The sequence below is a fragment of the Anas acuta genome, chromosome 3 (genome assembly GCF_963932015.1).
Source record: "Anas acuta chromosome 3, bAnaAcu1.1, whole genome shotgun sequence".
NCBI classification, from domain to species: Eukaryota; Metazoa; Chordata; class Aves; order Anseriformes; family Anatidae; genus Anas; species Anas acuta.
The window spans coordinates 17,282,163-17,295,638 of record NC_088981.1 but is presented as its reverse complement, the minus strand read 5'-3'; the positions used below and the strand labels follow the sequence as shown (position 1 = coordinate 17,295,638).

Below are 13,476 nucleotides of genomic sequence, written 5' to 3'. Positions count from 1 at the left end.
CAGCAATTACTCATATAGAAAAGTGATATCAGAAATAAAAAAATACATTTATAACAACTTGATGGAAGTGAAAAGAGCCAGCATCTGCAAAAATTGGAAGAGTGGGTAATCCATTAAATATGTTCGAGAATCTCCTCTACAATACAACGCTGATTTGGGATTAGTCTATTCAGTGTGTAGATGCAATTTTTCTAACAAAACACATCAGGAAACATCATCTCCTAACTGAAACTAAAGCAGTATTTTGTCCTGAAAAAAGTATGTTTACTCTCTGCTCAAGACTTCTTGAAGCAATTATCTACCTTATTAATAAACAGAGCTGAGAAATGGATATGGTGTGTACAGCATCTGGTAATGCCATGTGAAATAGATAACAATACTATTCTGACGTTTAGAGTAATTAATTTCTACTTCAGCAATAACTATACTACTAATACAACCAACATCACCTGCAAAATCATGGATCATGGCCTGACAAGAGCAAGCAGTAATAAACTTGAACTTTACATGAGGCTCACCTATTGTAGGTCCTGCAGCCATTAGTCTCTAAAAAACAAACAAACAAACAAACAAAAAAACAAAACAAAAAAAAACAAACATACAAAAAGCTCAGTATTCTGACACACACACACACAAAAAAAATCCCCTTGATAATTTTTACAGCATTCAGTAGGCTTTCTTAGCATCAAGCCAGTCACAAGGATGTCATGAACAAGCCCAGAAAAGGGACAGGTTCTTGTTTTGTGTGGACTCAGTGGAACATAGAAGCATTCCAAGATACTACATTGACCTAACCTTACTGCTGTGAGGGACACTATAAGAAAAAAAAAAATGAAACAAATGCCATCTGATCAGATGACTGACCTTTTGAAATAAGCACCCAGAGAGATGCTGACCAAGTCTAGACTAGCAGATATACCTCATTACACACATTCATTTCACCATCTAGCCAAAAATCTTAAACAAACAGAATAACCTTTCATTAAAATGTCTTGAAGAGAAGACAGATTTAAACAATCAATCAGATCATGAATGTCATCAAATCAGAATGTCATCTTTAATTCTGAAGAGATTTATTTAGCTTTTACTGAACCATCTTTTTCCTGAACTCGTCTGTTGTCAAGCAAGACCTTCACTTCTACCCATGTGGTAGGCTACCATCACGCTAGGCTTGCAGTTGCAGAAATTAAGAAGTCCCCATTTGCCAATCATTAGCACACATTTATCACAGACGCTGTGTATTCTGAGTGAAGGGAAAATGCTGAAAACCCCTAACTGCTGGCAAATATATATATATTTTTTAACATGGTTAGCACAGCTACTAGGAATAACCTGTGAATGTAAATGGAAATGATCTGCTATGTGGTTTATCTGCTTGTCACAAGCCATGACGCACACGTAAGAGAGCGTAAGAAGATTACTTCAGTTGACGGATGTTGATAGGCTCAGGATCATACAACCTGAAATATTTCTTATGAGTTGTACGGATGTGTAGGTAACAACCCAAGAATCTGTCAAACTGCAAACACTACAGCTAGCAGTTCTGACATGAAGATACTGGAAATACTGCAGTGAAATGCTGCACTCCGTTCTCAGAAAACAATGGAGGATGGAAAGAGGAAAGGGTCTGAGAAATGAGAGTAGCTTGGAAAAAAAACACAACTCTTTCCTAGAATGACTGAAAAAATGGGCTGTTTGACACAGAGGTGAGGTGAATACTGTTCCAGTAATACATGAAAAAAGAGAGGGGAGGAAAAAATGTGCATCACAGGCCAGAAAAATATCTGACAGAAAACCGGTGCTTGCTCTGAGATGACGCCAAAGTGTGCTCATGCAGATGTTTGCAAGATTTGGTAATCATCGATGGTTAGCACAATTCTGGAAGAAGTCAGTCTGCCCTCTCCCATGCTCCTGCTTACAGAGAGAACAGAGAACTGTCACTGCCTGCAGCAAAGCATGAGTCTCCCCTGGATTTTCTACATCACTGAATTTCACAGACCTGCCCAGTGACAAAAGGACATTTTTGAGCAAGGCCTTTGATTGGTTTTTGTTTGTTTGTTTTTATGAACTAATTTATTATGAATTTTCTTCCAAAACATAAAAGGCATACAAGCTTCAATTTATATAAAGATAATTTTCTACATCAAAGGCTATGCTATTTACTGCACAGGTTCCAATTCTTATGAAAGTACAATTACAGTTACAATGCCAAACAGTAAAGCTTTAATACTGCATTTTCAGCTAAAGAATTGCTGTAAGCTCTTTTGCAGCAGCTCTGCAATTTCTAACTATCAGTCTTACTCATAAAATGACTCTGGGAGGCACACATACACAGAGCAAAACAGCTTGGGAAGAAAGAATTTCCTTGCATTGAGGAATGATATCTTAGAGTTGTTGCGTAATCTTTGCAAATCTGGCAGACATACATGTGAAATTAGTTGATTGAGGACTTCGTGTGGCCACTTACACCTTCCTGTTTTCCAAACCATGTGGTTTCGGTTGACACATACACAAAACAATCACGAGAAACAGGTCAGAGCTGGTCTGAGTGGTTGCACTGCTTATCAATGCCGGTCAGTATACAAGCTCAGGCCCCACAAAACTCACAGAGACTTTGGTAGTGGTCCAGCATATCATTCTGGGAGTCAGAAATCTGTTAGATTATAAAAAGTGAGGATAGCTTTCATTAAAACAACAGATCTAGATCTTATTGTGATGTGATATGGGTCCTTTCTATGTACTGCATCGCTGTTAAACAGAATATGAAGTGGGCACGAACATGAAAACTGCATTGGACCAAATAAAACCTCTGATGGTAACTCAGCAGACTCTTCTGTTCTCAAGACCTGCATGCCTTACTCAATGTTTATGTGAAGAGGAAACAAACTTTGCATGTCAGAGCAGGAATCAGCGTATTTTATACCTTCAGCCATACCGCCCTTAACCCTTAATTATGAACCCACATGTCACACCTGTGTTGATTTTCCTTTAAAAAACACAAATATAATGCCCTCTGAAATTAGTATTACTTTGATTTATATTTGAAGGAATGAATGACATCCAGGTATTAAAGACATATAGTAAGTGGCAAAGAGAGGTCAATTAAAATTTAATGTTAACAGAAATGATTGCCTGCAAAAGTACGAACAATCTTCTAATGATGCTTTAAAACCTTAGCTCTGTCTGAACCTTTACTGTTTATTTAGTCCTGAGAAAATACTTAAAAGCCATGAGGCAAGTTTAAGAAAACATTCATAAACTACTTTTTCCTCTTAACTCTTTGACTACAATTACAGATATTATGTTAAGATAATATATGCAATTCAATGAATCCAGACAGTATTGAATCAAATTCAAAGGTATAATTTTCAATCTCTTTGAAACATAATACTAGAGACGTGTGAACTTTCAACATAATTCGAAATGTTAGGAAAACTTTATGAAATACAACCAGGCCTGAAAAGCTAAACTTAATTTCTGATTAACCTTCTTGACCATTCAGAGAAGGATCTTAAACCAGAACATCATTAAATAAACCAGAAGTGATTTTAATTAACCTTGTTAGAGGCATGCTTATAAAAGTCTTATTTAAATTTTTGATTATTTCTGTCATTTTTCAAAAACCCACAGGTTGTAAAGATTTCCCTTAACCCAAGTTCTGCCAAAAGTAACTCCATGTGTGTGACATCTACTCTGAGTTGCAAGCTCAAAAAAGGGATTTGATAAGAATTTAGGCAATGATCGAAGAGAGGTATGTAATGAAGACTTTAAAAAAAAGTAAATCATGAGCAGTCTTAATTTTGGTGTCTCGAGTTCATTTTCCATTGCTTTTTTATATCAAAATATGATGTGACTGTATTTCCAAAAATGCTCACCTATGCTCACTAGTTCTACTACCTCTCAACTCTTCCTTGCCAAGCAAGGCTTCCAGCAAGGAAAAACCTACCAGCAGGTCCTTATTCTTTTTAATAATCTCAAACTTCTCTCTTTGGCAGGCAGAGTAACCAATATGTGGTAAAGATCTGGAATTACTTACCCAAAGAAATGCAGCAGAAAGCTCTAATAATTTTTTACCAGGTGCTGATTCAGAATTTTCTTGCCAGTCTGTTTGGTGGAGGTTAAGTAGATATATATTTTTTTAGCTCCCATAATCTCAGAAATTACTTAGGAGTCACCTTAGTAGCATTTAATAATTTAATTTAATCAGGTAGTTGAAATAATGACCATAGAAGAGCGAGAAGAAGGCCAGAGGAATCTGTGTTCATTATCACTGGCAAAAATCAATTTGCATGGCTCAGAAATTTTTGCCACCTATGGAGAGCAAAAACCCTGACAGCCACCAGGGTTATGTTGTTACTGTATAGCTAGTGCTTCCTCTAGGAAGCAACTCCCTAGCTAAGACACAAGCAACGTTTAACTGAAGGTATTTTTTCCCCCAGTTCTTCATTTCCTATTCAGAAGGGTCACTAATAGTTATTTGTAGGTAATAAAAGGTAATTCTATCCATGCATATTAAACAGTGTTCTTGTCAAATTATTACTATTTTTTCTAACATTCAAAAACCAGTTACATTTCTTATGCCATTTCCCTCCCTTCCTCAGCCTATTTTGGGAGCAAAATAACGTGCTCAGACCTAAAGTTAAGACACTTCAAGCCTTAGAAATGGAAAAGAGAGTGTAAACACCCTGTCCTTAACAATCCTGTGGTGTTTTTTACTTTATTTTTATTTTTTCTTACTGCTGGTATCAGAAATTAGAATTGTATGAAAGGCACTCAAATAGTACAAATAATCAGTCAAATCAGAGCTGGATGATAATGCTAGGTAGCAATGCTATGTGCTATCTATACCTGGACAGATGACCACCTGGACGTCTACTTTTTATATACAAAATAGTGTATATAGAGGCAGGTCTCTAATACTTGAAAGTGTTTTAATGTAAAGTGACTACAGTTGGCTTGTCCATATAAATAAAATATTTCCACATAAATTGTCCATATCTGGCACACTTGCAAACAACTGAAAAACAAGTCTCAAATTAGTAAATAATAAATTAGTATTTTAAAATGCAGGCTGAACTGCATTCTCACACATACATTACTACCTAATACTCTACAGTTATAATGTTTGTAGCTTATAATGGCTATTGTTGTACCAAATAACTAGTGAATTCAATGCTAGAGGGACATTAACATTTCACATAACGTTTGCCTGCCTTAAACAGAAGTAGAGCTTAAAGCACTGGAAATTTGCATAGATCTCTCATGCAAGAGAGAATCTCTGCATCTCTTGTACAAGAGAAAAGTATTTATAAAAATAGAAAATGACTGTATAGCCATAAAAGCTCATTTCTGAGGTAAATATAGAATCTACTATTTTTTAAGTTGATAATATTTCAGGTTGAAATCATTCCTTTAACTTAAAATTTATTCCAGCCTAGAAATATTATTATGCAATAGGTTAATCTAGTGCTGAAAAGTTTTAAGTAAAACAAGTTTTTGAAATTTCACGTATGACAATTTTTTCGTTACAGCAAATTGAGTAATAAACATTCAAAGTACATGAAAATGTCCGCTGAATGTCAGATGGTCAAAAATATATTGACTATATCTGTGGTCAAACAGATACATAGTGCTTTACAGAGAGTGTCCAGTTGGACAAAATATCAAAGTATTTGCTGTGATTTTGGTGTATCTGCTCAGTAGAAATGTGGTAAAATGCAAGTCAACCGTACTTCTAAAAGCCAAAGATTCTAGCAAGGAAAAACCTACCAGCAGGTCCTTATTCTTTTTACTAATCTCAAACTTCTCTCTTTGGCAGGCAGAGTAACCAATATGTGGTAAAGATCTGGAATTACTTATCCCAGAAGAATGAACCTATAAATAAGTCACTTTATATCATGTTTATATCATGTTTATTTTCTTCAACCATGCATTCATATGTACTATGAATATTCACTCATCTGTATTTGAATTGCTGCCCTATCAGTATTATTATAATGGTTACAGTTATGACCTAGAGACTGGCAGAAGTCTCATCAAAATGCCCATTTCCAGAACAACCCCCAGATGTTTCGTTCTAACAAGCAATTGCACCTCTATACTCTGCTCCCTTGATATTGGGAATTGGATTCAGTTTCTAACACCAGATGAATACAGGGATGGAAGATCATTTCTAGGTAAAAAGCAAGTACCACACGTTCTCTCACCCACTAAGCTGCCAAGCAACATAACTCATATTTCACACAGCTTCTCCAAATCACCATTTCATCGAAAAGCTAGCAGCACTGGGCATCTGCATGTTGCTCAGCATTCCCGCTGTCCACTGAACACACCAATGTGTGCTCTCTGCCCTCAAAAAGATTTTCCTTCTACTTTTAAGAGAGAGCAGTGTAGCATGTCTGCACATTCAGACTGAACCCTGCAACCACCCTGTTGGGATTAAGGAAAGGTATAGACAATAAGGTTCTTGGGTTCTTTTTTGCTATTTTCCTGAGGTAGACTGCTAAACAAACTACACTATTTAAAAAATGCAAAAATATTTATCTTGTACAATACATATCTTCTGATGATATTAGCATCCCGTATCAACTCTCTCAAATCTCTCCACGTTACAATCATTTAAGTATGGTTGCAAACAAAAACGTTTTTTGTGTGATCAGTATACATAAAGCATCTCCGAAATCACTTCAAGCAGCCTTGTGAATATCAACTTCTACAATTGTGTTGAGAGTGGTTATCTTGAAGACAAAGAAGTGTGCACAAGCACAGAGCAGCATTACCTTCCCGTAGACATTCCACCACAAACGTGAATCCTGTAGTTCGCGGATGTAAGACGTACTCATATTTTCGAAGTCCGTTCTTTTCAGCAAAGTCATTACTGCGGGCTTTGGTACTTTCTGAAAGAGAGAATAAAAATTACCATTTTCTATTAGTGTGTATGTATTATTCTTGTATGACAGCAGTTCACACAGAACAGATGTGAAACAGCTTTTCAGACGGAGGCAGACTGCAAAGTGCTTCTGGTTAGATATGTATATTTGGGTATTATGAAGAGCAATGTGGATTGCAAGAAAAGCCTTTTTACCGTGTTATTACTTTTCAGAAAATACTTAGAAAATCTTTCATATTTTTGAAATGCAACCTGAAATCTAGAAATTAAAATTTAATAGATCTTCTTAGGCTTCAGTGCCTGTTTTAAAGTGAAATGTGTTAATGACTTCACCAACTGTTTTTTAAACTCAAAGACACAATGTACAGCAATATAGGTTTGACGTTGCGTATAGAAATACCTTGAGTTCAATGAAAACTTATTTTGGAAAGAAAACATTAAATGGAGGAAAACAGTTAATTGAACACATTCAAACAGTATTTTACTTCATTTTGAACTCGATACATGTTATTCATCACCCTGTGCTGCACACACATAACCCACTACAATTTTTTGACCTAGTGCTCAGTGCCACAACACATCCTTGTTCCTGTACGCACAACACGGGTTAGGATCTGGAAAACCACCTGGCTAAACCCTATGACACATGGATTTCAAAACTCTGGCAAAAAGAATTCTCTCCAGAGCAAAACAAAAGTTTTTAAGAGCCAATTCTTACAACTGCTTACAGAGCCCACTAGGGCAGGAAGACATAGACACCAAAGTGCTTTTTATGAAGACAAGCGGAGAGGAAGCAATTTATGCTCTCATACAGAGACTCTTCAAAGCAGAAGTCAGCAGCCAAAAAGCCTCTGCTGGCTGCACTTACCCCTTCACCATGGGTACTTCTGCACCTCATCTTGGACAGAAAGAGAAAGGACATATACAACATTCCCATGGCAACATGAAAAAATTCAACTTTCTCAACTAACTTCTTTAATAACTAGCATTTATATAGACTCCTACAGATGTTGTAAAAGATGAAATCCCAGCAACATCTGTGGAACAAAATCATTGCCTAAGCAATACATAATCTTTCTCCAGGAGAAAGAGCTCTAAGTACCCACAGTTAACCTCAACAGAGATGAAAAATAAACCAGTGGAAAAACATACCGTTGCTTAATAACTCAACGGAATTGATACTTATAGGTAAGCTCTTTTCCTTGCACTTATCATAATTTTTCCCTGTAAAGGAGCAATAGCACTTGTGGAAAAACCAGCAACAGCAGTATAACATGCCTTTTTCACAGTGATCCATCTTTCTTTTTACCCTAAAATACAAGAGCTCTTGGGTTTACCAGCAAGTGTGGGTCTCTCATAAAGGAGCAACTACCAATGAATAAATGCTATACCATAGTAGTATACTGAGGAATTTTTCCACTGTAACCTATCATTAACTGTACAAGGTAACACGTTATATATATGCTTTTTATCCACATAGATTATCCATAATAAGATTTACTGCACAGTTCTCCTGACCATGTGATTTGGAGGAAAGGAAAACTACTGCACAGGAGGCAAGCAATTCAGTAAAGAGCATCCAAAGATTTAATTCTTGCCAAATTTCCAAAATGTACAAACACTTGAGAATATTACCTCTTTTAAAAGCACTGTTAAAATTACTGAATGTGAGATATTAAAATTATAGTTGGCTACATAAATTAATCTTTTCTTGGGCATATGCATCACGTCATTCATCATATGATCAGAGTACCTGTTTTTGTCTGCTAGACGACTACTACTTCATTCAGTTTTGGAAACAGACTATGGTGAATCAGTGAAGGGAACTTGCCTTTAGGATCCTTGCTTCTTACGGCAAAACTTGAACAAGTAGTCATAATCAAGGCTTGGAGTGGCATAGGAGAGAGCAATCTGGTAACTATTAAATGTTCCACTGAAAAGCTGGATTCTACCTCTTAACCATAACTGTATCATACTATTAGCCCAGCAACCTAACCTCTTTATGAAATGACACTGATGACAAGGAGTTTTCCTTTTAAAAGCAGACAAGTCAAAAGCTTCTTTCCAGATTCTGTGGTGATTCAAGTACATGCTTGAAATTAATTTATAGCAAAGTTTTTAAGCTAATGTGTTGTTTCTTTCAAAGGACTTCCAACTTCTTCAAATTGGAACATTTCCAATCTGCAAATCAGGTCACTCAAAGCTGTGAGATATAAGTCTTTATGTCCACTCAGTAGAACTGTATTTCAAAGGGCAGGATAAAAACAAACTTCTTGGTGTTTGCAGAACAATCCTACTTGCACCACAGGAAAAAAAAATGAATAGAAGAAAAATAAACAGGCAGCTTATTTTTCTAAACAAGAACTAATTTGCTCTTTAAAAAAGGTTTGGGACCTCCATTGCCCATTGTCTTCAAGCAATCATCTTCAAATATCCTTATTCACCTCCTTGTACTGGAAAAAAATCACTGTAAATATCCATAAACGTCTTCCAAATTTCCTTTTATTATAATTCCTTTCTAAAAACATAAGCAGCCAGACAATGGTGTTCTAGCCAACACAATTCAGCTACTTATAGACAGCTACAAGTCTATGGGGCCTGATGACATCCATCCCAGGGTCCTGAGGGAATTGGCTGATGTAGCTGCCAAGCCTCTCTCCATCATATTTGAAAAGTCCTGGCAGTCAGGTGAAGTCCCCGGTGACTGGAAAAAGGGAAACATCACTCCTGTTTTTAAAAAGGGTAGAAAGGAAGACCCGGAGAACTACAGCAATTTTGGAAGGTTGAAGGGTTTTTGATGCTATCCTGAAAGGACAGGATAGACTTTCACTATAGGAAAAAGCAAGCATAATACTCTTCCTCCCCATCCTGCCTTTCCTGGCACTTGGGAAAAACAAAACAAAACACCAGTATGTTATTCTGCTAATATTTATATACAAATGTACTGACTGCTATCTTATCTGATGCAAGTACCTTTATACCTATTGCTGCTTGGTATCTGAGTGTGAGACACCAGTGCCTAAATGTTCTAGGGGGAATTCAGAGCAAGTCTGCTTAGTACAGGGTTCAGCAAAAGGCCATAAGGTGGTTGTTCCACATTATATGAAATCTAGAGTTTAGAAAACTGATCCAAGAAATTAGAAATACATGTTATATCCTCCCCTCCTCTTCATATATAAAGAGAACTTACATAACAAACAACTCTTTAAAATCTCTTAATCAGCAGACCAGGCTACACTGTCAATGCTATAAAACGTGTGGATGCTTCAGCATTCTGCAGTCAAGACTGCAATATTTGTAGGCAAAAGAGTAAAAAAAGAAAAAAAAAAAGAAGCGTAGGATGCCTTTGCAAGTCTGATAATAAGAATACTTCCTTAAAAAGAGGAAACATATGTTCTGTGTTTTGCTTCTAACCACTTCTAATGCAAATTGCATAAAGCAGCTCTTGAAGCAGGGACTGGAACTGAGCTTGATTTAGGTGTCTCTCATCCCAAAAGGTCACTCACATCCATTGGCTAAGGGTAATATTCTCTCTCGATACCTCACTCAGAAAAAAAATGAGTGAGCATTGCTTTCTAGAAACAAATATTTCATTTTTTCCTCTGTAATTAAGCCAAAGTAAATCTACCTCCTAACTTTTTACTCATCATTGCTATTAGGTCCATTTTGTATTTTATTTTAACTCCTTGGTTCCATTTTCTCCTATAAAAAGGAGGACTAAGAAGAATGATTTATTTCTATGGACAAACTTCATTTATGGGTTTCAAAAGCAATACAAATTCTAAAGGCAAGAAGTGTCCAGCAAGATTTCAAATGCTAATGCGTACAGTGTAACTAGGGGCGTCTGCTACCTCCCATCTAACAGCTATGATTGTGCCACATTCCTTTAGCTTTATTGACAAAACAGGCCAAACATTCAATGTTAATGCCATGAGGAATTCCTTCTTTTTAAAAGTCACATGGAAATCCTGTATGTGTCAGATATGACCCTTATTAGAACAACTACATACACGTGGATGTAAAACCTTCCCTACACTGTTGCCTCGTCCTATTATTTAGGTTAACAATCACGTCACTTGGTAACGTTTTAAACCTGCATACTATGCAGTAATTTCTGTGACTCTTAAATTAAATTAGTACTTAGCTCAGATTTTATACAGGTACTCCTACAAAAATACGTGCTGAAACAAGGATGCATTCAAGCACTTACATTGTGTTGATACACTGCAAGAAAAGCATTATCATTTGAAGCCCACCGAAGTCATCTGTTTCCTGCATGTTTACTGCAGTCATATTTTTCAGTTTAAAATGACTTTTTCAGCCTGCAGTGCACTTGTCAACTTACACAGAACAAGAATTTAAGGGTTATAGCCACAACCTCTTTTTTTTTTTTTCTTCTATGCTGCCTTTGATCACAAATGTAATCACTTGATTACATTTTTTCCCTATTTATCTAAAACATTATGTTGGTAAATCCCATTAATTGCATTATTGCTTGAAGTTATTGGAAAAGTTCCTATGTCAGCAATTTCATAAAAGCACCATACCTCTGAATTTCATTTGAAGTGTACAGGACAAAGAAATTATGCCTAATACATTTCCTTCATCTTCAAGTTATAAATCTTTAGGAAGTTAAAACTGATTTTTAACCCCCTGAAAACCAGAGGAGAAAAAGTGAACAAAATCATAATATTTTTAAACCAAATTGTATCAGATTATACTTTTAATTTATGATCTAGTTTTGAATTAAAACAAGAATTTCTAGAATTTGACTTTGAAAGATGCCAAAATACAGTAACAAGCTTCATTTGTGTTAATTTAAAGAATATTGGGATCTACTGCTCGAAGACCTATACCCAACAAAAAGATAAGGCTATGCTTCCTGTGAAACATGTAAGCAGTACTAATTCACCTTGAAAAAGCTCACATGCTTTTACATATTCATCTTTATCCAGACTGATGTATTTTGCTGGATGTCACCCAAAAGAGTGATGAATTTCCCTCATCATTCTACTGGAATGCCAACTTGGACAACTTTAATATAACTACTTCTAATCAACTCTCAACTATTTTTTTCCCCTACTACTAGTGACCTGAAATTTGAATATTATATACCATATTCTCCTTTAATCTGACTTGTGATAAAAGCATGCATATACTCTTATGATTTCAAGTACTCTCAAATGATGGTACCAGTCCCCCTTAACTTTTGAAGTTACTGACACCTGCCAACATAGTTTGACAGAGACAAGAGTTTCATAGGTAATTAAGCTCCACTGAAGATTTTAGAAAAAATAATGTCAGAACAAAAGGGGAACCCCCAATAATAGAGATCTTAATGATGTGAAAAGCTGGCATAAACTCCACAGGTATTTAGCCTTTTAGGCTTTCACACAGCATGCAGCCATCTGTCAGTTACCACGTGTATTGGTAAGGATGAGCCACAGCACATTATGCCTTGTGCTGAGACAGCAGCAGGAGAGATTTGTGGGAATGTCACAAGGAAGGAAACATGAAAAAAATGAAAAATTGGTGTGAAGAAGAGACCATCTAGGGGTGCAGACACACGCAATGAGGCTTTAACAGGCCAAGAGCAATATAGCCACTTTTAAATGTTACTGCTTTGTAAATAATTACTACATAGAGTCTTCTAAGGAGCACCTAGAAAAACAAAAGAGTGAGCAAAATGGTTATATTTTAACTTTCTGGAAGCATTATACTTATAGTTGCTTATTTTCTTCATAGCTTCAGAAAGTTTGGCTTCTTTTTTAGCAGTTATGATGAAATACCTTTGATGAATTTAGCTTTGAGCTTGAAGTATTCCAGAATGAAAAGATGACCAACCTATCAGAAATAACTATCTAGTCATTACCTCAAAGCCTATAAATACATGTACAGTCTTCAAATACATTGTTCAGGGTTTGTGATATTACTACTTTTTAAATTTACATAGCATCTTCCAATGCAAAGTACCTCACCAACCTGAGGTTAGGCAGTGGCCCATGTGTAAGCAGTCATACTTCTGATTCCCTTGAAATCTTTCACTCTCAAATACCAGAAAACATTATACAATTTATCATCAAGAGGAGTAGATCTATCATTGTCATGTGGCCTCTGAAAGGATAAAAAATTATAGTAGCATAGAGCTGCACAGCAATTCTCCTTTTCAGTGAAGTACATGTGGAACATTGTTTTCAATTTTAAACACCAGAAGAATTTTGTTATCAGAAGTCGTTAGCAGAAAACATTCCCTCCATTTCTGAAAAATGTTCCCTGTGATACTGAGCATCCATTCAGCACAAACCTTTATTTCTCATTTTAAAAGACAGAACATGAGGCTGCAACAGATGCTAACACGTCAATAATATAACAGCTCTCTGAAAATCATTTTTCAAAAGGTTACACAAATTACATTAAGACATTTGTTTATACACATATTGCACAAACATTGGTTGGATTAGCTTCCAAAGGGATTTTTGTATAGTCTTCTATATTTTAAAATATATGAGCTGATGTTTCCTGTGAAGACCATTACATAGGGATAGCTATTTACTTTGAAAAAAGGGGGAGTACACGCATGCCTGTCC

At 36.0% G+C, this 13,476-nt stretch overlaps 1 protein-coding gene across 7 annotated transcripts in view; it reads right to left on the bottom strand.

Moving 5' to 3' along the window:
* LCLAT1 (lysocardiolipin acyltransferase 1) overlaps positions 1-13,476 on the bottom strand; it is a 91,179-nt gene that overhangs the window by 39,165 nt on the left and 38,538 nt on the right. For all 7 annotated transcript variants that reach the window (XM_068675889.1, XM_068675887.1, XM_068675888.1 and 4 more), the window contains one exon: positions 6,780-6,896. In XM_068675889.1, the coding sequence (XP_068531990.1) occupies positions 6,780-6,896 (117 nt within the window). The remainder of the gene's footprint in view (positions 1-6,779; positions 6,897-13,476) is intronic.